Raw genomic sequence first — 25,420 nt, 5'->3', positions numbered from 1 at the left:
AGGGTATGGAGACCAGTCGACTGATCTTCCCAAACCGGACCCTCAAGAACAAAGGGGGCACCAAGACGTTGGACCCTGCCGGGAAAGCCAGGATGTACAGTCCCCAGCCACTCTTCACGGCCGGCCCCCTTCTGGAGTGGCAGCGTGGCTCCCTCCAGGATGTCTTGCGGATCGTCCCAGCCCTAATGATCGCGCGGGCGTGGTTCCCAGTGGCCACGAGGTCGCGCAGATGCACGGAAAAGACAGGCCACCCCTCCTTGGCTCATTGATTCAGTTTTCTACAGGAGAGCGTACGAAGGACCGCTCCGTCTCGACTCCCGTGGTGAGCCCAGCGCGGGGGGGTGGGGGGGCAGCTCCCGCATCGTCCTAACCGCTGTTCGACGGGGACCAGATGCCTCGAGCAAGTGAAAATCTTACAGGTGCAGGGAGGCTCCGGGAGCTGAGAGGAGGGACCCCACGGGCTGTCCTGGGGGGTGGGACGAGACTTCCTGGAAGAGGTCACGGCCGAGCTGAATCTGAGGGCTGGCAGGAGGGGGCTGGCCGGGTGAGGGAGGGGAGAGTCCCAGGCGGTAGGTGAGGCCGGAGGATACACTGAGGAGGGCCAGAGATCTGCCCGGTGCAGGGGTGCTGGCATGTCACGCGACGGGCAGCACAAGGGGACAGGGAGTGGTGCAGGGGCAGCTGTGAGGTCAAGAGGTCAGCAGAGCATGATCCGGGGAGGCCAGGCGGCCACGGTCAGTGGACTTCACTTGCAGCAAGGCAGGCTTTGGGAGGGTTACACAGGAGCTGGGGGGCAGAGAAGCTGGAGCTTCGGGCCCAGAGTTGGGGTGGGAGGGGTGATGGGGCGTGGACCAGGCTGCGTAGAAAGACACAATCAGGTGGGCTAGAGGGTCAGGGATGAGGCCGAGCTCAGGGCGGCCTGCACTGGGTGCGGGGGGTCAGTCCGAAGTCCCCGGCTTCCAGGCTGCTGGCAGAGAGGACGAGGACACGGCAGGAGAAGGGGTCTGGCTTTTTGTGTCCCCACCATGGAGACAGACTCGGGCTCAGAACGGGGGAGCCGGCCGGCACAGCTGCCTTTGGCCCCAGGGAGGACTCCTTGGTGGGGTGAGGGCGGGTGACCCCAGGCCAGTGAGGGCAGCAGAAACCTAGCAGGGCCAGTGGCCCCTGGGAAGCTCCTGCAGCCAGTGCCCTGTTCCTGGACCAGGCCGTCCCCTCCCCGCCCCAGCTCCGGCAGCCCCAGGATGGCCAGCTCCGCACAGAGGGCCTGAAGCAACTCAGATGACTCTCTGGGAGGCAGGGCAGGGCTTGGGGACAGTGGGAAGCTGGGATGGGCCAGCCTGCCGGGCGGGGACGGACTGTGATGGGTCATCCCAAGCAGGCCGTGGGCAGCCCCGCGTCCCTGGAGAAGGTAGGACGGCCCCATCGTCTCCAGCCTGTCCCTGAGGTTAGGTGGTCAGAGCCACATCGCACGGGGACTGAGAGATCAAAGGCTGCCTGGGGGGCCGTGGGAGAGGCTGGGGGGCAGGTCGGCGCCCCCCTCTCATCCCCCCCAGGACCCGGGGCCTTCTGGCTTTGATTAGCAGCTGCGGCTAGAGCAGCTGAAACAAAGGCACAGTCGGGGGGCCTCCCAGCCCTCTGACCGCAGCCTCTACTGGGGGATTTGGTTTGGGGGAGGGCCGAGGAACAAACGTCCCCTCCAGCTCTCTCCCAGCCTCCCCTGATCCCCGCAGGGACGTGGGGGCTGGTGTCCGGAGCAGCCCCCACTGCGGGGTCTCGGGGAGTCTGTGCCGCGGCCCAAAGCCCCAGGACACTCACGCACACACTCGTTGGCGGCCTCAGCGGTGCCCCGGGCCCACGGGCGGTCCTGGAAGAAGGGCAGACAGCGCTCGCAGTCGACGCCCGTGGTGTTGTGCTGGCACCTGCAGGCCAGCCGGCCCGCCTCCTCGGGCCCGCACTCGCTGGCATGTCCGTGGCACTGGCACCTGGGGACACACGGGGCAGGGGGTCCAGAAACAGCAGAAGGCAAGGGGTTCACCGCCAGGCATTCAGACGAGCCCCCGGTCCTGTGCTCAGTGACGGAGCTTTAGGGAACCTCGGCCGCGTGCCCGGGGTCGGCAGTAACGGAGGGCTGACGGCACGCAGACGAACCCCTTCCATCCGCTTTTATTACCCCCACTTAACAGATGGGGGAACTGAGGCACAGGCCATGAAGTCACGGACGCTAAGCAGCAGAGGCGGAAATGGAGCCCTGTCCTACGGTGTGCAGACTCCGGGCTCCTGGACGCCACACCATGGCCACTTGGTGGCTCCCATAAGCTGTGTTCCAGGCTCTGCCCTCAGTGGGTATGAAGAAATCGCTGACCATTGCTTGCACCCCCAGTGTTTTGTTTTGTTTTTTTACTTTGGGGACACAGGGCGTGGGGTGGGCACAGGGCATTGTTTCCTCCATGGGAGCCCAGGGGAGGCAGGTAACGGTCCAGCATTTCTGGCGGGGGTGACGTGGATACGAGTCTCGAGAGACAAGGATCCTCAGTCTTGGGACAAGAGACCCCCCGCGTCCCCCCGGGGGTCTGCAGACACCGCCCTCCCCCATGAAGCTCTCGGACTCCAAGGGAAGGAGTGAAATTCCTGTAGGCCGTTGTGGGTGGGATGCCGCTGGCCCACCTGCCCCCCGGCCAGCTGCAGGCCCGAGGGTGGTCCGGCTCTGGCAGCTGGGACCCAGATGTTCTCTGGCCTGAAGCCCCCTGACAGCAGGCGCTGGAGCTCGCCACCGCCCGCCATCCTTGGAGAGCCCCTCCCCCGGGGTGGTTTGACCCGAATCAAGTGCAGGGGTGACGGGGGAGGAGGAACAGAGGGGCCCTCCCGGACACCCCCACCGCCCCTTCGCTCCCAGCCCAGCCCTGCACAGGCCGGGGCTCGCGTCCCCTTCCTGGACTTCTCCACCTCTCTCAACGCCCCCAAGCATCCCTGAACTACAGAAGCCCTTGTTTTCCCCCCCACATGGGCCATCCCCCCCGCCCCCCCAGAGCACGCGGACTTCCTATCCTAAATACCTCGTGGACCCACATGCTGCTCCTCCCTGCCTTACTCGGCCTCCCTCCCACGGCCACTTTCTAACATCGCGCGCGCGTCTTCTCTCTCTCTCTTCTCCGTCCCCACGCAATGTCGGGGGTGGGGCTGGGGGGGGGGCTGGGGCCTTTTAAAGCCCCGTGGCCACCCTGGCCAAATCCTTCGAGAGCACCCCGCGGCCTGCGGCACGTGAATGAACTCGGCCCACGGCCCCGACCATCTTCCGGCCTCGCCTCCCGGGCTGGCACACGCTGGGCCCTTCCGCCCTGGATGCCGGCCTCCCCCAACCTTGGCCGGGCCCCCCGTCTACGCAGCAGTCTCCCTGACCGCCAGCATGCCCTGCCCGGGCCCCCGTTCCCGTTATTCTGGAGCGTGCTGTGTGTCGGAGAGAGTAATCTGGTTGCTGTCCGGCACCCCCTTGACGTTGGGGCAGGAACACCTCTGTCTCTCTCGTCCCTTTCCAGGAAGGAAGCCCCTGAGCTTTCATGCCAAAGACACCCTTTGCGTCTCCCCCGGATCCGTACCCGCGGCCGCAGGGGCGACAGGCCGAGAATGCTGAGAGAGACGAGGCCTCTGCCCTGCTTCTCAGAGAGGGGAGATGCTTAGACAAACCAGAGCAGGTACCGATCACCAGAGCAGGAGCCGGCACCGAGGGCCCAGACGGCAGAGCCCGGCAGTTCCCCCGGCAGAGAGGGGACACACATAAGGCAAGCATCTGCTCGCAGAGGGAACAGCAGGTGCAAAGGTCTGGAAGGTCCTGCGCGTGGTGGTGGAAACATAGCTGATGGGAGAAAAGCAGGTATTGGGAGGCAGCTGGGCCACCAAGGCCTCGAATGCCGGGTCCAGAGGACCAGGATCCTGCTTCCTCTGTCTCCCCAGATGCCCAGAGGCATCTCAAGGGGTTTCTCTACCCCGCACAGCAGCCCCCGGGTGACTCCCTCATGGTCGTTACCTTGTGCCCCGTGGCCAGGGTCCTGGGGCCCCGCCAAGCTGCCTTCCACCTACCTGCCGCCCACGGAGAAGTCAGACACGGCATAGTAATAGGACTGCAACACCTTGGGGTCCTTGAAGATGTCATCCCCGAACGTGTTGAGCCGGTCCAGGGAGACGAGTAGCTCGGTGCTGGTGACCCACTCCTGGGGGGGTGGGGGTGGGGAACAAGGTTGGGGAGGAGGGAAGGCATCAGCGGGCCCCTGGGTATTTACTTTCACCCTGTTCTGCCTGAAGGTCCAGCCAGCTGCCCGGGGGGGGGGGGGGGTCTCCTGGGACCCAGGGACGAGCCAAGCTTAGACAAACTCCAAGAACAGTGTGGAAGTAAGGAGTGTGGGCTTTGGGGTCCTGCCAGTCTGGAGGAGGAGGCCGGCCAGCGTCAGCAGCAGGGCACAGAGTCCAGCACATGCTCAGTAAGTGGCTGAGGTGCTGGGGTGGGGGGTGGGGGGGTGGCTGGGCAGGGGCGAAGCAGCCCATCCTGTAACTTGTCGTGCAGCTCACTTAACGCCTTCCAGCGGCTTCTGCAGCCCCATCCTAGAGGTTGGCGGAGGGAGGACGTGTCCCAGGGCCCTTCTTGTCCACCGGATGTGGGGCAGGTCCTAGCTTCTAGGGTTCTCCTATGCTCAGGCTCCCCCAGGCAAGACACCTGCCCCAGGTGACATCTGTCCCACCAGAATGTGAGCGCTGCGAGAGCAGGGACTTGGGGCCCCTTGTGCTCCCGGCACCCCCAGCCCCCAGGCTCTGCCTGGCACGTAGCCGTACTCAGTAAATACTAGCTGATCGCTGAATGACACCGTCTCCCTAGAAGAGCCTGGCAGGGAGGTGGGGGAGAGCCCACGTGAAGGCTGACATTTTCATCCGCCTGCTGTTATAATCAGAGGTACACAGAGGCAGCTCCGGCTGAATTTTAATCAACATTTTAATTCAGCCCAGGAGCTCCTGGTTTAGCAATCAGGCCCATCAGGGCAGAAACGAACTCCTGGCAAAGTCTGTCTTCGGGCCCCAGCGTGACGCGGCCCGGCGGGTCTCCGCTGCCCCCGGCCCCCCCGAGCTCAGCCGCTTGCCAGCCCGCTGCCTGGGACCCAGGGTCTCTGCCCAAGGATGTTTCTGCTGGGGAGAGAGGGAGGGTCTCTCACTGGAAGACTTCAGTGGGAGCCTCAGCACTGAGCGGAGTCTGTAAGTGCCCATCACTCCACGAACCACTTTGCCAATGTCAGTGTGCATTCAGGGATCTGGCCCAAATGTGCCAAGTCAGCCTTCTCTCCAAGGTCCTTGGTCCCTTATGGGGAACAGAGGGACCCAAGACCCAGCAGGCATGCAGACACATCCTTCCTTACTTCCCGCCCCCAAATGCTCCAATCCTCAGAGGAAGCACCATCCCAGATGTGCCCAGAGGGGAGGACGGGCCAAAAGGGCAACGTGAGCTTGCCTTTCGTTGTCCTTCTCCGACCCTGGTGTCCACCTGGGAGCAGCGGGGGGGGGGGGGGGGGGGGGGGGGGCGGTGACGGCTTTCCGAAGAGGTTGCTTCTCCGTCGGGGACAACGTCCAGCCCACACAAGACAACATGTCAGGGAAGGGAGTCAGCCTGAGCCTCTGCTCCGGCGTGATGGCTGGGACACAGGAACAGGGGCCCAGCCCCCTGCTTGTCTTCAGATGACCTTGGCTAATAATTTGTAATCTACAGAACGTGGAGCCTCGGGCAGAAGAAATTCATTTTACACAGAATCACGATGATGACATAAGAACGTTTTTCACGAGGTAAGCAGAGCTTGGGCATCTGGGCATGCGATTCTGTCCCGTTATGATTAGCCTTGCCCAAACAGAGGTCTGGCCTTTGCCCCGGCTCCTGGGAGATCATCTCTAAGCCCCCAGAATGCCCTGCTTGATAAGAATGTCTCTGTTCGCCTGGGGTCTTGGGCCACTCCAGATAGTCTCTGCTAACAACTGGTTTATGGGGGTGCCTCGGGCCACACAAGCTCAGGCTGACCTCTGGGGGAGCGGGAGGCGGTTGGCCGCGTCTATGGGACCGACCCCCAGAAAAAACCCTGGAGTCCCGGGTAACCCGAGTCTCCCTGGGTGGCAGTACTCTGTGCAGTCGCATCGCTGCTGGGGGAAGTAAGTGCCGTCCCCACGACTGTACGGGAGAGGTCCCTCCCGGACCCTGCCCCGGGCGCCTCTCGTCACTGGGTGCTTAGCGGCTGTCCCGCATTCTGGGAGCCCTTCAAGCGAACCACTGAACCTGAGGGTGGTCTTAGGGACTTGAGCCAGCCGATTCCATGTCCTCTTGGGCTGGGCAGCCAGGGCAGGGACACGGCTCCTTTCTGGGCCTACGTGTTCCCTCTAGAAAGAAACAGGATGCTAACCCTGGCCCCCTTGTTATCTCTGACCGGCAAAAGGAATGTTCTGGATCTGTCGGCGGGGGGAAGGGCCAGCAGTGTTTCCTCAGCACAGAAAGCTCAGGGAAGGGACTGGAGGGCTGTCCAACGCCCGCAAACATCGAGCAGGCCACCGCGTCTGTAGGTGAAAGGTCAGGGCCACACAGGACCATGGACATGCGTGGGTGCCAATACTGGGACAGCCACCAACCTGAGGGGGGGTGTGGACGTCCAGGAGGGCGGGGCGGTTGGGGGTGGGGGGGTCCTGGGTGAACGGACACAGCTACGGGCCTGCTATCCCTCGCCATGAGGACGAGAATTACCTTCAGAGCGAGACTGAGCACCTCTTACGTGCCAAGCACTGTGCTGACCACGGTATAGTTGACCGTCTACACGAGGCTCTTTCAATTAAATTCATTAACATGAAATAAGACTTAGAATTCAGTTCCTCGGTCAGGCTAGTCTCATTTCAAGTGCTCTGTAGACATGTGGCTAGCGGCTGCCATTGGATGGTACAGTTGGAGACCACTTCTGTCACTGCAGAATCTTCTGGAGAGCACAGAACCGGGACTCCATGGTTCCCAAATTCGTGTTCTTTCCACGTTTTTGTTTTTCTTTCTTTTTTGTTTTTAATTCAAAAATATTTTTTACTGCTTATTTACTTTTGAGAGAGACAGAGAGACAGAGAGACAGAGCGAGCAGGGGAGGGGCAGAGAGAGAGGGAGACAGAGAATCCCAAGCAGGCTCTACACTGTCAGCACGGAGCCCGGTGCGGGGCTCGAACTCACGATCCGCGGGATCATGACCTGAGCCGAAACCGAGAGTCGGATGCTTCACCGACTGAGCCACCCAGGTGCCCCTGTGTCCTTTTATTTCCCACTTTCCCGTGTGCCCGCCCCCCCCCCCCCCCCCCCCGGGCCTGGGCATCCCCCCTGCAGCCCAAGCCCTGCTCCTCTCTGACCTGCAACACGGGGCTCTCCTCGAAGTTGTAAGCGCTGGGCCGGCCCTCCAGGGTGGAGAAGGCCACGTTGCCCCCGCTCAGCGGGGAGATGTCGCTGAACTCGGAGGTGCAGAAGGCCACGCGCTCGTCCTCACCGGGGCGCAGGTAGTGGCCCTCGGGCCTGCCGTAGGTTCTTTGGCAGGAGGCACTATAGTACTGGTAGGGTTCCCACGGGCTGGCCGCGTGGGTGCGCTTGTAGATGGCAAAGCTCTCGGGGCGACTGGTGTGGAACTTCAGCCTCACGTAGGTGATCTCGTAGGCTTTCCCTGCGGCAGGAAGACACGGGCCCGTTTTCCGGAAGGGAAGGGAGGGTCGCGGTCCCCGTCCAGGGAGAGCAGCAGCGCAAGGCTGTGTAAACGACCTCGGGTGGGTTGGGCCACGACGGAGACGCGACGTCTGCCAGGGGCGCTGAGCAGAGAGCACAATTCTGGCATACTTCCTAGGCATCTGCTGTCCCTTACTCAGGCCAACTTGCCTCCCTGCGCAAGAAGCTGCATTACGACACCCCCGAGGAGCAGCCAACCCTTCTTGTCCAAATAGCTCCAGCAATGGGACGTTGCCACATTCTGCAGAAGCCTACTTGACCATCAGAAAGTTATTTCTTTTGCTACACCCCAGGAGAACCAACCCTTCCACCTGTGCCTTTGGGCTCATTCCTCCCCAGACCATGTCCCGACTCCCTCGAACCCTAATGCCACCCTCCAGGTCCCTCTCTTCTTCCAGTGTCCATCGAACTTCTCTTCTGGCCCAAATTTCTCTAGAGAAGTCTACATCTGCTTGGCCCCATGGCCTCAACTCCCAACTCAGGCCCCAGTCCACTGCAATTCAGCTTCTGTGGGCCGCTCCACAGAAACTGCTCCTGCAAAGCTACCTCACCGACGGCCCTCCGTGGCCACAGCCAGGGGACCCGGCCTTGTCTTACTTCCTGGGGGGCGGGGGGGAGCCCCCAGGCCTCCACGCAGCCCACCCTCCTAGGTCACGCTCCTGGGCTGCTCCTTGGCCCCCCTGCTCATCCCCTCCCCCACTGCCTCCTCCCCCACCAGCTTTAGCCCTGCTCCCCTCTCCCACGCTGCCGACACCAAGATGGGGGGCTTCAAGCTTCGCGCCTCGGCCCCCGCCCTGCCCAGTTCCCACCATCGTGCCCCAGGAGTACCCACAACGATGAATCCAGACCTCCCACAATGACTCCGCGCTGTACTGGAGGCCGGGATGGGCAGGAGGGCTGTGAGTGGGGTGCCGAGGGGGCAGGGAGGGAAGGGTCCCTACGTGTTCATCTGTCCTCGGTGCAGGGGGGGGGGGGGGTCAGCGAGCAGTGCTAAGCACAGAAGAACCAAGTACTGCTGGGGGATAGGAAGGAGGGGACAGAACTCACTTCTGGGGCAGGGGGCCGGGCTGGGTGAGTTGCGGGAGGGGGCGGCGGCCTCCACAGTTCACTGAGCATTGGCCCCTCTAAACCAAGTGCGTGTGTAAGTGCAAAACAGGCGGGAACTCAAGGGCTGATTTCGAAGGTGATTTCCCTGCTGCCCAGATGTCGCCACGTGCTCACCACTCCCTTCCTACAGGCCTCCACACGGGTGCCCCTCCTGACAGAGCCTTCCTACATTTAGCCACCCCCCACCGCACATCCCCCCCCCCCCCCCGCTAGGGAGGGGGTCACCACACAATACCTGGGTATCACATTGACTACGACGTGCTCTGTCTCTCCCTGCTCATCTCACCAACCTGCATCCCTCACTGGATAGAGCTCAAGACTAGCACATGCCCTGTCTTTTTTAAACTTGGCCACCCCAGTGCCTCGCAAAGCGCCAACACCCGGCAGGCACCCAGGAGGGTCTACGCACGTATAAACAGATGGACAAATGGCCACAGGTCCTACCGTCGCTGGTGGCCACCCACCCCCGGGGGAACACGAGTGTGTCCTCTCTTCCTTCCCAAATCTGCTTTCTTCCCTCTGCCCGGGGGTCCCAGATGCTCCGAGAGGCCCGCCTGGCATCCTGCAGTCTTCCCCACCGAGGAGACATCACTACAGTCCTCTGCTTAAATACGTTGGTCCTATGGGGGCGCCCCGATGGCTCAGTCGGTTGAGCGTCTGACTCTTCGGTTTAGGCTAAGGTCATGATCTCATGCTCCGTGGGTTCAAGCCCTGCGTCAGGGTCTGCACTGCTTGAGATTCTCTCTCTGCCCCTCCCCTGCTCATGCGCACTCTCTCTCTCTCTCTCAAAAAAAAAAAAAATAAACATAAAAAAAGATACACGTTGGTCCCATGTAAGTGCTAAAACTATAAAACTCTTAGAAGAAAACACAGCGGCACATCTTTGTGACTTGGGCTGGGCAAAGGCTTCTTAGATGTGACACCATAAGCACAAGTGACAGAAGCAAAAATGGACACAGTGGACTTGAGCAAAGTCAAAAGCGTCTGTGTTTCTGAAGACACTTGAGAAAACGGAAACCCACAGGATGGGAGAAGATATTTGCCAGTTTTATATCTGATAAGGGATTTACCTAGAATACGTAAGCGATCCTTACAACTCAACCATAAAAAAATCAAATAGCCCAATTTACAAAAAAGGGGGCAAAGGATGTAAACACATTTCTCCAAAGATATGCAAATGGCCAATAAGCACATGAGCAGAGGCTCAACGTCACCAGCCGTCAGGGACACGCAAAGCAAAACCATAACGAGTGACCACACGCACTGGGAAGGCGATAATCAACACCGATAGTAACAAGCGGTGACGAAGGGCTGGAGACACTGGGACCCTCCCACACGGCTGGTGGCAATGCAAGATGGCGGCTGCTGCGGAAGGACAGCCTGATGGGTCCTCAGAAGGGTAACACGGAAATACCGTATGACGCAGCCGTCCCACCCCTGGGCGTGTACCCCAGCAAAATGAAAACACGTGTCTACACAAACGCGCACGATGTTCACCGCAGCATTACTCATGACAGCCAAAGAGTGGAAACGACTCAAATGTTTGCCAGCTGATAAACGAATCAATAAAATGTGGCGTGTCACACAATGGAACATGACTCGGTAACAGAGGGAAATGACGTTCTGATAATACGCCGTGACGTGGAGAAGCCTCAGAAACGGTACGGTAAATGAAAGAGGCTAATCACAAAAGACAACACGCTGTAAGATTCCCCTTACACTGAATGTCCTGAATAGGCAAAGGCAGAGAGTAGATTTATGGTTGTCAGCGTGGAGGGGGAGAAGTGGAGACTGGGGGACACTGCGAATGGGTACAGCGTTTTCTTTTAGGGGTGCTGAAATGCTCCCAGAGTGACGGTGGGGATGGGTACGCCTCTCTATGAACAGACTAAAAGCCACTGACCTGCACACTTTATGTCATTTACATATTTTTTAAGGAGGCTTCATACCCGGCACGGAGCCCAGTGTGGGGCTTGAACTCACGACCCTGAGGTCAAGACCTGAGCTGAGATCAAGAGTTGGACGCTGAACCAACTGAGTCACCCAGGCGCCCCTGAATTGTACAGTTCAAATGGGTGGGTTGAGGGGCGCCTGGGTGGCTCAGTCGGCGGAGTCGGTTCCGCTCGGGTCACGATCTCATGGTTCAGGGGTTTGAGCCCCGCATCGGGCTCTGCGGTGACAGCTCGGAGCCTGGAGCCTGCTTCTGATTCTGGGTCTCCTTCTCTCTCTGCCCCTCCCCTGCTCACACTCTGTGTCTCTTTCTCTCTCTCTCTCTCTCTCTCTCTCTCAAAAATAAATAACCATTAAAAAAATTTAACAAATGGGTGAATTATATGATGAATTATATCTCCCTAAAGCTGTTACATCTATTTTTAAGAATGGGACCTCACATCCATTAGGATGGCCACAATTAGAGGGGAAAAAACACACATTAACAGGTGTTGGCGAGGACGTGGAGAAACTGGAACCTCGTGCGTGGTTTACGGGAACGTACAGTGGGGTACTCGCTACGCAAAAGTACTCACGACAGAAATTTCCGTACGATCCAGCGATGTGGGTATATATCCCAAAGAACGGAAAGCATGGATTCAAACAGATATCTGCACACCGAACTCACAGCGGCACGATTCACAATAGCCAGAAGGTAAAAAGAAAACCCGCGTGTCCACCAGTGGGTGACGGATAAACAAAGCGTGGTCGGTCCACACCAACATTATGCCACCTTGAAAAGGAAGGAAATCCTCACACACGTTAATTACAACTTGGACGGACCCTGAGGACATCATGCTGAGTGAGATACGCCAGTCACCCAAAGACAAATACTATGATTCCACCAGATATGAGCCGTCAAGTTCATAGACACGGGAAGGAGGGCGGTGGGGGCCAGAAGCTGGGGTCGGGGGAGGCGTGGCGAGGGGTCAGCATACAACGGGGACAGACTTTCAGTTTAGCAGAAACTGACACACGGCGGTGACGGTCGCACAACAACACAGATGTGCTTGTCGTGTGTATTCGGCACAATAAAAGAAAGGGTGGGGAACGTATCTACATACACAAGCTCTTTGAGAAGGCAGTTTGGTGGGACGGATGGGATGCGGAGCCATGAAAATAGCCCTTGCCTCTGGGAAAATCATCCCGCTTTGGGGAATTCAAACAAGAAAAGGAGCCTCAACGCATGAAAACGTTCATCCAGGCGTTTCTTAGAACGGGAGACAAACGGGAACCGTCAGGGCCCAATAAACGACGCGATGTCATTTCGCAGGGTGACCGAAGCCATAGAAACAGCTGACAGTGAGCTTGTAATACACGGGGAAAAGTTTAAGCCAAAATGTTGACTAGTAAGACACGGAATCATATGCTCAGAATTCTCAGATTGCATTTTATTTTTATTTTTATTTTTTTTATTTTTATTTTTTTAAATTTTTGGGACAGAGAGAGACAGAGCATGAACAGGGGAGGGGCAGAGAGAGAGGGAGACACAGCATCGGAAGCAGGCTCCAGGCTCTGAGCCATCAGCCCAGAGCCTGACGCGGGGCTCGAACTCACGGACCGCGAGATCGTGACCTGGCTGAAGTCGGACGCTTAACCGACTGCACCACCCAGGCGCCCCTCAGATTGCATTTTAAAATCCCCCAAAGAACAGGCAGGAGAGAGAGACATCAGACGAGTTAAGTGTGGCCGTCCTCAGGCCAGAGGGCTGTGAGTGACTGTTCTCCTTTTTAACTGTTCTACATTTTCCTGATTTTCTCTCGCAAAGCTTGCTCTAGGGGCGCCTGGGTGGCTCCTTCTGTTAAACGTCCGACTTCGGCTCAGGTCGCGATCTCACGGTTCGTGAGTTCGAGCCCCGCGTCGGGCTCCGTGCTGACAGCTCGGAGCCTGGAGCCTGCTTCGGAATCTGTGTGTCCCTCTCTCTCTGCCCTTCCCCAGCTCACATTCTGTCTCTCTCTCTCTCAACAATAAATAAACATTAAAAAACATTTTTTAATAATAAAATTTTTTTTAAAAAAGCTTGGTCTAATTTAAAAATTGGAGAAAACACATAAAATTTTTTTTTTTTTTGCAAAGCAACCACCTTGCCGTGTTCTGTTTCAAAATGTTTTGGTTTTTTTTTTTTAATTTTTTTTTCAACGTTTATTTATTTTTGGGACAGAGAGAGACAGAGCATGAACGGGGAGGGGCAGAGAGAGAGGGAGACACAGAATCGGAAACAGGCTCCAGGCTCCGAGCCATCAGCCCAGAGCCTGACGTGGGGCTCGAACTCACGGACCGCGAGATCGTGACCTGGCTGAAGTCGGACGCTTAACCGACTGCGCCACCCAGGCGCCCCCTCAAAATGTTTTTCAAAGTTCTGCTACAGCACAGCTGGGCATCCTAACTCCAAGTGCCTGAGAAGAAAGCATGTGTCGCAAACCGAGTGAGCGTCTGGTGGCTGCTTCTGTGCCGGGTAGGCTTCAGGCTTCGGGACCAGGCAGGGACTTAGCCCAGATGTGGCTTTCACGGAAGCACGCTGGGTGGAGGCGGCTGCGGGTCTGACGGCCCAGACTCCTCCGTAAACATCTAGCAGCCAGACACCTCGCGGGAGGGGAGCCTGGAGCCACTTAAAAGGTAGCTGGCAGCTAGAAGCGTGATTGGAAAAAGGCAGTCACTGGGATCTCATGCGAGGGGGAAACATCACGCACTAGGAAACATCACGGTTTTTCCTCTTCCTTGCCAGGCCGGGAGGTGAGAGGAGACACAGGAACATCACAGAGACTCGGCAGGGACTTTCTGTTACAAGAGTTAATTAGAAGGGCCAAGAAAAACAACTTAATCCCAGCTTTGTGATGAAAAGGTTTCTGCCAAAGACAACCCGAAGGCTGGGGAAGGAAGCGGCCCCGCGATCTTCTAAACAGCGACAAGAATTAAACGTGCAGCTTTAGCCCGCACCCTTGCGAGCTCCAGGGGATGACGAGGCTTCAGGGTGGTTAGGAGAGGTGTGTCCCCTTCAGGAAAACTGGGCCAGAATGTCATCCGCAACCCTTCACTGGGGACGACACTGCTTGGGAGCACACAGATCTCACCTCCTAGCAGCCCAATATGCTGTTCCCTCTGCCTGCATGCTGTTCTCTCGGCTCCTTACCTGGCTGGCTCCCCTGCATCCCTCTGCTCCCTCTGTTCATCCCTCTGGCTCAGCCGACTGACCACATGCCCCAACCGCAGCCTGAGGTGGAATGCCCTTCTTCCCACCATCCCCGGCCGATGGCTACTCACCCCTAGAGCTGTGGGTTTGGATGGCTCATCAGTGCTCCCTCAGCCTCCCTGGGCTTCTTTATCCTGTTCTGGAAAGACCTGCCCATCTCTCCCACTAGTCTGTGACCCTCTCGGGGCAGGGGATGGGAATCCTTAGAGCTGAGCACAGTGCCCGGTACACAGTAGGTGCTCAATAAATGCGTGCCATATGAGCAGGTAAAGACAAAGCATCATTTATACCTTCAAGGAGTTTATGATCCAGTGAGTGAGTTGAGACAGGCAGGCCTGACAAGGCCACGGATATCGCAAGCCGCGACCCCTGGACGTGTCTGTTTAACAACAGCCAGCATTTAGTGAGCACCTCCTGTATGCCGGGCACCATGCTCCATGCTTTACTCACACTGTACGGCTGAGATCCCCAGTTTCATCACTGCACGTGTTTTACTAACAAGGAGCCTGAGGCCTGGGCAGGAGAAAGGGACTCGCCCCACCTCACGCAGAAAATAGCTGAGTCTCTCTCTACTCGACTGCGGGTTCGTCTGTCCCCAGAGTCACTGCCCCGAACGAGGCCGCCACCTGTTCAGTAATCTGCGGGTGCTCGGACAGAAGGGGCTGTCCGGGAAAGGGGCGCGGGTACCCACGACGACCGCGGAGGCTGCCCAGACCGGCACCACGAGCACCAAGCCATGTCCCCTCCAGCCAGCTAGGACATGAAGCCCATCAGGACTGACACCAGGGCAGTCCCCAAACCAACCGGCCCGCATCCGGCACTGACCAAGCAGAATGAGCTCGGAACAGAGAGGCTTATTTTGGGAAAGTGGAAACAAAACAAAGCCGTTTAATTGGAGCCATCTGGGAAGCAGTGGCCCGGGGGGTGGGACCGGAGAGGGCAGGGTGGGGAGCGGAGCTGGGAATGTGTGGGCGAAGCTGCCCAGCCCACTGTGGGCATGAGAACCAGGTGGGGAGAGCTGCTCCCAGCCTCGGGAGTGGGGACGGGGTAGGGGGGATTCACTTGGCCCCATTTCATGGTCATCCACCGTTCCCGGCTTCCTCTCCACCCGGGCTCTTGGCAATTTGGGGCTCAGTGGGTCCTGCGAGGAATCCCCACGACCACAATGCCAGGCACCATGAGAGCCCGGCTGACTGAGGGCTGGGCCTGTCACAGTTGTCTCCTCTTTGGACCAAGGGTCTAAACCCTAACTATGGATCGAGACCATCAAGCATGTTGTCTAACCCTGGGAAGAGCAAAAGCTTTACGTCTCGCGGATTATTGCTTGGGGCTTTGTGTTAAGAAGGATCCCGAGGTCCAGTCTGATCTGAGATGCGGCTGAAATGAACAAACCACACATTTGCAGGGCGTTCAAGACCACTGCAAGAAAGTGATGGCGGGGCTGATGGCGGGGGTGGGGGCTGGGTGAAAATGACGGAGAGGAGAGCAAGCACGAAGGATATCCCAGAGAACGCTCCAGAATTCTGGTCGATGCTTGAAGTCCAGGGAGGGAGGGAAGAATTACAGCTGACACCCAAGTTTCTTGCTCTGGTGCCTGGAGAGCTGGGAGAATGCCTTGACTTTGTGCTTGGAAATGCACATAAACGTTGGCGTCTTAACCATCTTTAAGCACACGGTTCACCAGGGGTAAGTATATTCACACTGTTGTGCAGCCATCCCCCCGCCCCATCTAGAATTCTTTTCATCTTCCTGAGCTGAGAGTCCTCACCCCGTAGACTGCTCTCCGCTCCCTCCCCCTCCCAGCCCCTGGTGCCCACACTTCTACCTTCTGTCTTTATGAATTAGGCTATTCTAGGGGCCTCAGACAAGCGAACTCACACAGCCTTTGTCCTTCTGTGTCTGGCTTATGTCACTCAGCGTCGTCCCCCAGGTTCAGCCCTGTTGTGGCAGGTGTCAGAATCTCCTTCCTGTTCAAGGCTGAATAACAGTCCACTGCGCGTCTATACCACGCTTCACGTATTCATTCCACTGTCCACGGACACTTGGGTGGCTTCCAGTCTGGCTGTTGTGACGCATGCTGCCGTGAACGCGACTGCCTTTACTTTGGGACCCGAGGCTTGAGGCCGGTGTGACACCCGGGGGCCGACATTCAGGACGATGTTCAAATTGCCCAGTCAAGGGCGCTCAGGTGGGAGACCATGAGACAGGTGCAGGGGGAGGCCCGAATGTCCACTGCGATTCTGGTAGGCGCGGCCAGAACATTCCTGGGGGCAGGGCTGGCGTGGAGATGCGGGAGGGCGGGGGACGGGAGGGTGAGGTGGCCGGAGTAAGGCCACGAGGAGGGCTGGGGCCCTTGTGAATGCCACAAGCTTAGGCGTTCGGGATGGGTCTACACTGCCGGGAAGTCAGGCACTCACGCATCCAAGCGCTCGCCTTCCCTGTTCCCAGCGAGGAAACGTGGCATGGCCGTGATGTGCCGGGGTTCACACTGGCCTCCACCACTTACTTACCTGCCCTGCGGCCTTGGGCAAAATACCTAACCTCTAACCTCCCTCGGGTGAACCGGGCAAGTGACTCGAACGCACTGCCTCGCCTTCCTTTCCTATTTTTTTTGGGAGGGGAGGGTGGGCAGAATGGGCATCATAATAACAGGGCTTAGGAGCAAAGGCCTGCAAAGCGCCTGGAACAGTTCCACGCAGGCAGCATGTACATGACCGAATGTTAGCTGCTGTTCCATTCATTCACCCGACCGATAGTTACCGAGCCCCCCCTGCACGGGGGGTCTGTGCCAAGGGTCGTGGTGCAGCTGTGACAACAGGCATTCCCTCTGCATCTCAGAGCCAGTGATCGACACAAGCCCACACCTCAGAGCAGCGCGGTCTCCTGCGAAGGGGCAAGGGCGGGGGGCGGCCTGGAGGAGGGCACCTCTAAGCTGAGCGGGGCAGACAATGGCTCGTCCGCTGCCGCATCCCAAGGGCCCGGCACGGGGCCTGGCACACAGGAGGAGCTCCGTTGAGCCCACTCCTGCAAACCCTGGGTCGGCCGTGGGCCCAGGGGCTGGTGCTTCCGTGGGTGGAGGCAAACCAAGGCTGCTGCCTTGACCCCTGACCTGCATAGAGCCCAGCGTTTCAGCCAGAACCTCCAGGGAGACGGAAGGAGGGCTTGCCCCCACCCCCCACCCGGAACTGGCCCCAGCCAACACAAACACGGCCTCCCCCTCGACAGGAAGACGCAAGGCGGCCAAAACTCAGGAGACACAGCTGGCTTCAGGGCTCCGCAGGGGCCGGCAGGGTCCTCCTGACATCCAGCCCCCACCCAGGCCCGGCCCCCCCGTCTCCTTGTCCCCTCCACTCCGGCCAGCCAGGACACTGGGTCCAAGAACACACGGAGCGGTCTCCTGGCTCCCCTGTGCTGTCCCCTTGACCTGAAATGTCCTTTGCTCTTTCGTCAGCTCCTGTCACCCTTTAGGTCTCGGCGAGGCCGGCTAACTCCACGTGTATTCCCAGAGCATAAATCCTCATCAGCGTCATCCTCCGGCAGACAGGACCCCAAGGCCAGGACAGCCCAGGCTCGGTAAACGGCCAGCCAACTGACCGAATGTGTGGAGAAAGCCTGTCCACCGGCAGTCGGACCTGAGGCTGGAGAGGGATCAGGCAAAGCCCACCCGCCTTATTCCTGCAACCGCCCCCTCTTGAGGGCTCAGAGCTCGTCTGCTTGGGGACTCGAGGGTGTCCAAGCTAGGAGGGAGACTCCCCCTCTCCCCTGCCAAAAGCCAAGGCTCACACCTGCCTGACTTGGCCGCTTATGGTTCCCGAGGGCAGCACAGCCTGGCCGGGATCCCAGGGTCTGCCATTTACTGGCTCCATGACCCTGGACAACTAACTTGACATTCAGGGCCTCAGTTTCCCTGCCTGTAAAGGAGTTCAGGCTGGGCTGGGGCTCTTAGCACTAGGTGGGAGCCTCCCGAATAGTGTCTCTTATCCCCGGGGACCATGCACCTCCCCCTAACACCCTCCCCCCACCCCCCCGCCCCCGCCCCAGCCTGCCTGCTTCCCTCGGCCTGGGTGGAGGGCTAGGAGCCGCCAGACCCTGCTGCTGCCTTTCATCCCAGACAGGAAGGCTCGGCTTAGTGACTCTGGGATTTGGAACAGATGTCTGCAAGCTCACAGGGGGCTGGGAAAGCAGCGACCTCCATCCCGGGGCTGACCGGCCCTCCCCTCCCTCCCCTGCCCCTCACCCCACTCCCTCTGGGGGCCCCAGGCCAGAGCCATCCACCCATTCTCCCCTCCCAGGAGCCCCAAGCGGGTTGGGGGGGGGATAGAGCCCCCAGAGGTGGCCTGGGCGCCGGGAGGAGAGGTTGGAGGCCTCCACTGGGGACACCCTGAAAACCCCGATATTATGCAATCCGCAGCTCAGCATGGCGCAAACCAAACTTGAACGGAACCCAAAACAGGCTCAGTCTGGGGCCGCGGCGGGGGCCCTGGCGCCCCCGGCGCGTCCACAGGGCCCGGAGTCAGGACATCTTTCGGGAGCCAGCCTGGCAAGCATTTCTCAGTCCCTTGGGCAGAGGTCACCCCCGGGGGTGGGGGGGAACCTCAGCCCTGAGCTGTTCTCAGCAGAGTGACACCGGCCACACACAAGGACTGTCATGGCTCCTGCAAGTACGTGGCCGACCGGAGCTCACAGAACGCGCCCAGGCGGCTGGGAGGCAGCCCGGCTTAGCCCCGTCGTGCAGGGGACGGTGTGAACTCAAAGATGTGGCCGCATTTGCCCGGTGAGCGGCTGGGCTGTGCCCGAGTCCAAAGCTCGTTCTGTGACTTCTACTCTGTTCTGTCTCTGAGAGCGGACAAATGAGAGCCCTGAGCGGCTGGGCCCAGGGGCACAGGACCCAGGAGGCCAAGGCGCCATTCATTCAGGCTTCCTTCTTTATTCTTTTTTTTTTTTTTTTAACGTTTATTTATTTTTGAGACAGAGAGAGACAGAGCATGAACGGGGGAGGGGCAGAGAGAGAGAGACACAGAATCTGAAACAGGCTCCAGGCTCTGAGCTGTCAGCACAGAGCCCGACGCGGGGCTCGAACTCACGGACCGTGAGATCGTGACCTGAGCCGAAGTCGGACGCTCAACCGACGCCCCTCCTTCTTTATTCTTTAAGCGCCTCCGCAAACCCCCCATATGCCTGGTGTTGTACCAATTGACACGACACTGGCTCAGGGGAAGGGGTGTGTGTGTGTGTGTGTGTGTGTGTGTGTGTGTGTGTGAACGTGCGGGCGAGTAGATGTGTGGGGGCGAGCATGTGGGCACGAGTGGGTGAGAGTGAGCGGGTGAGAGCGTGTATGAGTGCATGAGCGTCCGCGTGTGCGTGTGTGGACAGGTATCTGGGTGTGAGCAGACGTGTGTGGACGTGAGTGTGAAGTTCCCTGCTGCTAAGGGTTCCCCACACAGCTCATCAAGGTCACACGGCCAAGCACAGGGCCTCGCACACAAGCGCTCGGCCAACGGGAACTGCCCCCAAATCCAAACCCGGGACGCTTCCCGCCCTCCCACTTTGTCCCAGCCCGGGCTGAGCCCCTTGCCCGCCCCCCCTGTTCCAATGACACATGTAACACATCAGCCAACCCCCCACCCTCGGTGACGGAACAGCGTGTCTCCCCCACGGCCCCCACCCTGTTCCAGATTCCTTCCCCTGTGGCCTTGGGGTTCTGCCAGCTCCAGCCAGCCAGCTCCCCCAGACTCCCTCCCCACGCTGGTTTCCTGTCACCCGCCTGGGGACAGACCCCGCCGCCGTCCCATCGAGAAGCCCCATCTAGCAGTCCTGACGGGGCCGGTGCAAGGTGACGAGGCCCCAGATAACGAACTCCGTGGGGTGGCAAGCAACAACTGGCCCGCTCTGCTGAGGGGCTCACTGTCGTCCCCATCCCCCACGTCACTCCCAGATCATTTCCCAGCCCTCCCCAAGATGCTGTCACCCAGGGCTAGGCAGAGCCAATTCTGTTTCAGGGTGGAGCTCGTACAAAGGAATTTACGGTCAGACCTTGGATATACATGGACGCTCCTTTCCAGACATTCCGTAGCTGTGTGTCTTTGGGCAAAACACTTAACCTCTCTGAGCCTCAGTCTTCTCCTCTGAAAACTGGGGATACTCTCCCATAACCGCTTATCCACACCGCTTGGCTGGGGATGTGTTTTGGAATTCAGAATTTTTTGAGGGTTTAGGGAGATAATGCAGTCCTTACACCGCGACTGTGTGAACACTCCCCGCTGGGTTTACCCCCACAGGCTGTACTTGAATGAGATTTCACAAAATGTATGAATATTCACTCCAGGATAAATAAGGTCTATAAATAGCCTCAGGTCAGGTTTAGCAGCCAAAAAGAGTCCTAAAAATACTTGAATTTTCAAAGCTTGGGGAGATTTCAAACCCATAGACAAGGGAGTATGAACCAGTGCTCTCCCCTCCTCCCCCCCCCCCCCCCCAACAGTTGAGGTGCCTAGCTCAGTACCTGGGCCCAAGGAGGATCTGGATCAGGCTAGACTTGAAGGGGGAGGGGATATTCCCATTCCTGAACGCCATAGGAGTGGGAATCGAAGGACTGGGTCCAGACTGGGGCAGCTGAGCCCAAGGATCTGAGAGCTCTTGTGCTCTGGCTCTGGGGGAGGGGGGTGGGGCGGCTGAACGGCGGGAGGCATGGGTGGGGCAGGCAGCCTTGCGATCAAGTCCAGCCACCCAACAGCAAGGTGAAGCTTGGCTCCGTTCAGAGGCTAAACCTTCCTGGAGGTGAATGCCTTGGCCCCTCCCATCCCCCCAAATACATCCAGGACCACACACAGCCTCAGGGCTTCATGATTCCCCCCCCCCCAAATCCACCAGATGACCGACCTCCTGCCCTAGAGAGCAGCCTAGTCCACCCCCTTGGGTGGGTCCCCCCTCTACCCACAAAGCTCTGGGTCTAGGAGGGACAACCATTATTGGGCACCTTCCTTGCATCCAGATCCACCCCTCTGTAAAAAAGGGCTCCGGGGTGCCTTCCCTCCCCTGCCAGCCCCGAGGGGCACCCATCAGTCCACCCTTCCAGCTACCGGGAGGCTGGGGTGGGGACACAGGCCCCGGTCCTGAGGCCCCCGTAGCTGGCTTCTACAGCCAGCCCGGGGCGCGCAGCACCCCGACGGACGGACGGACAGACGGACGGACGGCAGCCCGGGGGCGAGCCGGCGCTTACCCAGACGGAGGGTGATGTTGACCGAGGTGGGGTACTGTACGCCGAAGGCCATGGACGGGCTCTGCCACCAGGTGCTGTCGTCCTGGCTGTGGAAGTCGGTGAGGTAGGAGGCGTCGTGGTGAAGCTGGGGGTCGTCGGCGTCGCAGCGCTGGCACTGCGCCCCCGCGCCCGGCGCGCCCACGTGGGGGCAGAAGTCCTCGGGCGGGCGGCCGCACGTGTGCGAGGCCTCGGCGCGCCGGCCGAACGCCGCGTTCTCGAACACCGGCAGGCAGCGCTGCGGGCGCCCCGCGCCGTCGTAACACGCGCCCATGCCCGCGCCGGCCGCCCGCGGCGCCAGGAGCGCCAGGCCCAGCAGGACCGCCGCAGCCGCCATGGCCAAGGGCACCGACGCCCCGCGCTCGCCGCCGTGCGCGCCCGGTTCTGCCCGCCCGGCCGGCCGAGCTGCGGTGGGCGCGGACCCGCCTCCCGCGGCGGGCGGGACCCACGGCAGGGTGGGGAGGGGTGGAGAGGCGTGGGGTGGGGAGGGGAGGGGTGGAGACGGGTGGAGAGGGGTGGGGAGGGGTGGGGGTGGAGAGGGCGGCACCCCCACCTCCCCGGCCGCTCCGTCGCTGGGCGCTCACCCCCACCTGGTGGACGTGCCCGGGAGTGCCCGAGCTGCTTTCCGACCCTGCGGCGCGATCCCGGCCTCTTGGAGCCTCACCGTCCTCGTCTGCAAAATGGGATTGGTAAAGACGCGAGATCGTTTCGGCTCCTTGTGAGATTTCAGTGGCTGCTCGTAACATGGGAACCGCCCCCCAGTGTCTTTTGAGCCCTGGGGTGGGAGGCGGGGCATGAGGGTCTTGTTGTCCCGGTTTTTCCCATGAAAAACAAAGTCACCCAAGGCCGATTCGTGGGATGGTTCCCCACGGTTCCGCCTCCCCATTAACTCTTCAAAGTGCTTCAGCTGCTGACTTCTGTTTGCTCTCAAAGCAGAGATTCTAACCTGATGTTTGTGACCAAGGGTACTTGGTGTCATCACAAGTATCACCTCCGAGGGACCTTCCCTGTGCCCCTCCCCCCACTCTCCCCATTTGCTCTGCGTTCATTAAAATTAGTAAATCACGAGGGGCGCCTGGGTGGCTCAGTTGGTTGGGCCACTGACTTCCGCTCCGGTCATGATCTCGCAGTTTGTGAGTTCCAGCCCTGCCTTGGGCTCTGTGCTGACAGCTCAGAGCCTGGAGCCTGCTTCAGATTCTGTGTCTCCCCCTCTCTCTACCCCTCCCCTGCCCACGCTCTGTGTCTCTCTGTCTCTTAATAATAAATAAACGTTAAAATTTTTTTTAAAAAATTAGCAACTCACAGAAGAAAAGCCACATATTTATATCAATGGATGGATAAAATTGAGCAGCCCTTCCCCTGCCCCCCCCCCCCCCAATAAACCTCTAAGGAAAATAGAAATAAATGCCCTAACATGCTAAGGACTGTTTTTCAGCTGCAGCCTCTGCAGCTAGGGTTCCTGATGCAAACTAGGTCCTGCCAGCCAGAGGTCCTTGCTTGCGATTTGGAAGGTCGAAGTGAGCAGAGGCCATCCTCTGCCCTTCTGGTGGATTTCTCTGGTGGCAAGAGGGGTCACAGAGCAGGAGGTTTCCTGCAGCAGCATGCTTCCTGTATCTAGCTCCCTGGGGTGGCAGCAGTAGGGGTGTCTTGGCTCCTGTTTTCTGGCCCCTAGATTGCACTTAAAGGGTGAGCTCCCAGAGCCTCGGGCGGTGGCAGCTTCCCAGGTGGGTCAGTTCTGCAGTGTCCCGGCTGTCAGCCCTTCCAGGCCTTCCAGCCATCCCCTGAGCACTTCATTCCCTGCATTCAATCCTTTCTGTTGGAAATACCTAAGCACCTGCCAAGTGCCTGGCCCAGAGCCCAGCCAGCCTGGAGTAAGGGGCGGGGATGGTAAACTGCCATCACTATAATGAAGACAAGGTCGTGCAGGCACTGAGAAACAGCCTGATGATGGTCTTCGAAGACACGTTCTTGCTGTTTTCTAAGACAGGTGGTGGCCGTGTGTTTACAGTCCTTTGTTCCTCAGCAAACATGTGTCGTTGCCCACTGTGTACCCTGCACTGTGCTGGAGCAAAGGCACAGGGGAGAGTTAGACACTTCTCTCACAGCATCTCTATGCATAGATGGTCATGAACATCTTGGGGCTTGGGGTGTGGGTGTGGGTAGGGGGTGGCTACTTCTGCCTGGAGTTGGAGCGTGCTTTCCAGAAGAGGTGATAAGTAAACTGAGTCATAAAGGAGGAGTAGGGGGAAGGGTAGGAGGCACAGCATGTGCAAAGTCTCAGAGGTGACTGCGTGGGGCCAGTCTGTTGTGTATTTGCAGCTCTGGGTTGGGGGATTGGTCCTGGGGGCTGAGGCCAGGTGATGTGGAGTGCGGGGCTCCGGGATGATGAGCTGGGGCTTCGTCTTGCAGAGGGTCTGCGGGAGCTGAGGGTTCATGGGGGCAGGGACTTCGTGTGCCTCCCCCTGGTGTCCCCAGGGTCTGCACCCAGTGTAGTTCAGGACCTGTTTGGGGACGAGCAGGAGCCACACAACTGGCAAAGGCTGAACCTACAGGGACTGGGCAGGAGACGATGGTTCCTTCAGGTGGTGCCAGCTGGGTGTTCACCGACCTTGTTCAGTTTCTGGCAGCAGGACCATCCTGCCTCTGCTGGCGGCCTCAGTCGGACTCAGCTCCCGGGAGGTCCCAGGCTCCCACTTGCCTCCTGCTTTTCCAGTGTCTCCTGCCTGAGCGTCACACGCAGCTGCTCACGTTCTCCCAGGAACCACCACCAGGTGGCGACATTGGCCACACCACGGGACTGGCCCCTCTCGCCCCCTGGCGGCCAAAACAGGTCGGGCGTAGGTCCCTGTGTGGTGGAGGGGGGGGTTGGGGGGTTGGGGTGCGGGAGGATAAAGTCACTGGGTCCAGGGCGCTGGCTGTGCCAATGGGGAAACTGAGGCCCAGAGAGGGGAAGTGGTTTGCATGCATGAGCCCCATGCACAGAAGGACATAACCAGGTCTCTCCCATCCCAGGATGAGAGTCAGGGAGGGGCTCAGAGCCACAGATGCCTGGAAGCAAAGTGTGGTCCCCAAAGCGTGGGGGTGTCTGTGCACCCACAAAGTCTCAGGATAACTCCCCAAATCTGCATGGCAAAGGGACGGTGAACACCTCTGTGACATCAGGAAAGGGACCTTGAATGAGCAGAACTGTGGACATCACCATTTCGGACACTGGACAATACGAGGCGCACTGCCAACTGTCCATCAAGAGAAGGCTCGGGGTGTCACCTCCCAGCAGACTCACTCATCACGGCCCGGTAAAGGCCCTGCCACCAGGGGCCCCTGTGCACACTTGTGACTGGCTGGAAACCTGGTCTTTGCAGGCCATGGAACCTAGGAGCCACGTGGCCTCAGTTTCCCCACCGCTAGAGCTTTCAGGCCCAACCCCGTAACCTGCCCATGGTCCTAACCCATTTCCGAGTGGTGGCAGCGAGCCCAGGAAGGCTCTTCAGCAGTGGAGCCAGAGAACATTTCCTTTAGGAAGATGGATAGGGTGGAATCCCGGGGGCCAGTGTGGAGGTGGGAGGAGGGGCCGGAACCTGTGTGTGGCTGACGGGGGCTGGGCCTATGCTGGGGACCTAGGGAATCTCTGCAGAGGCCCGGCCTCCCGCTTGGGGCAGTGAGGAACTGTGGCAGACTTCCCTCCCTGCAGCCCACCTACCAAGGGTTAACACCTTCCAGGCAAAGGACGGAAGGAGAAAACCGCTGTCCTGATTTGCTTAATGAACGTTAATTAAAAGGACAGAAGATACCAGACTCCTTCAGGACAGAGATGAAAGGCCTGTTAATTAAATCTGGGGAGATGGGGCCAGGACCCCGCTGATCCCACCTGACAGCTCCTCCTTGGAGCCTGGGATTGGGGTGCTAGCACAAAAGGAATAGTAGCCCCCTTCCCCGGCCTTGAGGCCCTGCCCTGATGGTCACTCGGGTGGGTCCTGCCCCTCTGGGGTGCCTCGTTTTCCCTATCTGGACAGCAAGAGCATTGGCCGAGGTGGTTTCCCATGACACCCCGTCTGGCTCCAGGGCTCTGTAAGTCTGTGCTCTTTGTCTGCGTGTCTGGGCCTCAGTCTTCCCTTCGGTT

General features: G+C 59.2%; 1 protein-coding gene across 1 annotated transcript in view; it reads right to left on the bottom strand.

The window, feature by feature from the left end:
* LAMC3 (laminin subunit gamma 3) overlaps positions 1-21,983 on the bottom strand; it is a 56,462-nt gene extending 34,479 nt beyond the window's left edge. The window contains exons 1-4 of the mRNA XM_047829977.1: positions 21,265-21,983; positions 7,396-7,700; positions 4,075-4,205; positions 1,816-1,982 (exon numbers count right to left, since the gene is read on the bottom strand). Of these exons, the coding sequence (XP_047685933.1) occupies positions 1,816-1,982; positions 4,075-4,205; positions 7,396-7,700; positions 21,265-21,637 (976 nt within the window). The 5' untranslated portion in view covers positions 21,638-21,983. The remainder of the gene's footprint in view (positions 1-1,815; positions 1,983-4,074; positions 4,206-7,395; positions 7,701-21,264) is intronic.
* Positions 21,984-25,420: the final 3,437 nt, after the last annotated feature.

Source organism: Prionailurus viverrinus, chromosome D4 (assembly GCF_022837055.1).
Source record: "Prionailurus viverrinus isolate Anna chromosome D4, UM_Priviv_1.0, whole genome shotgun sequence".
Lineage (NCBI taxonomy): Eukaryota > Metazoa > Chordata > Mammalia > Carnivora > Felidae > Prionailurus > Prionailurus viverrinus.
The sequence above is the reverse complement of the archived record's forward strand: the minus strand, read 5'-3'. Positions and strand labels throughout refer to the sequence as shown.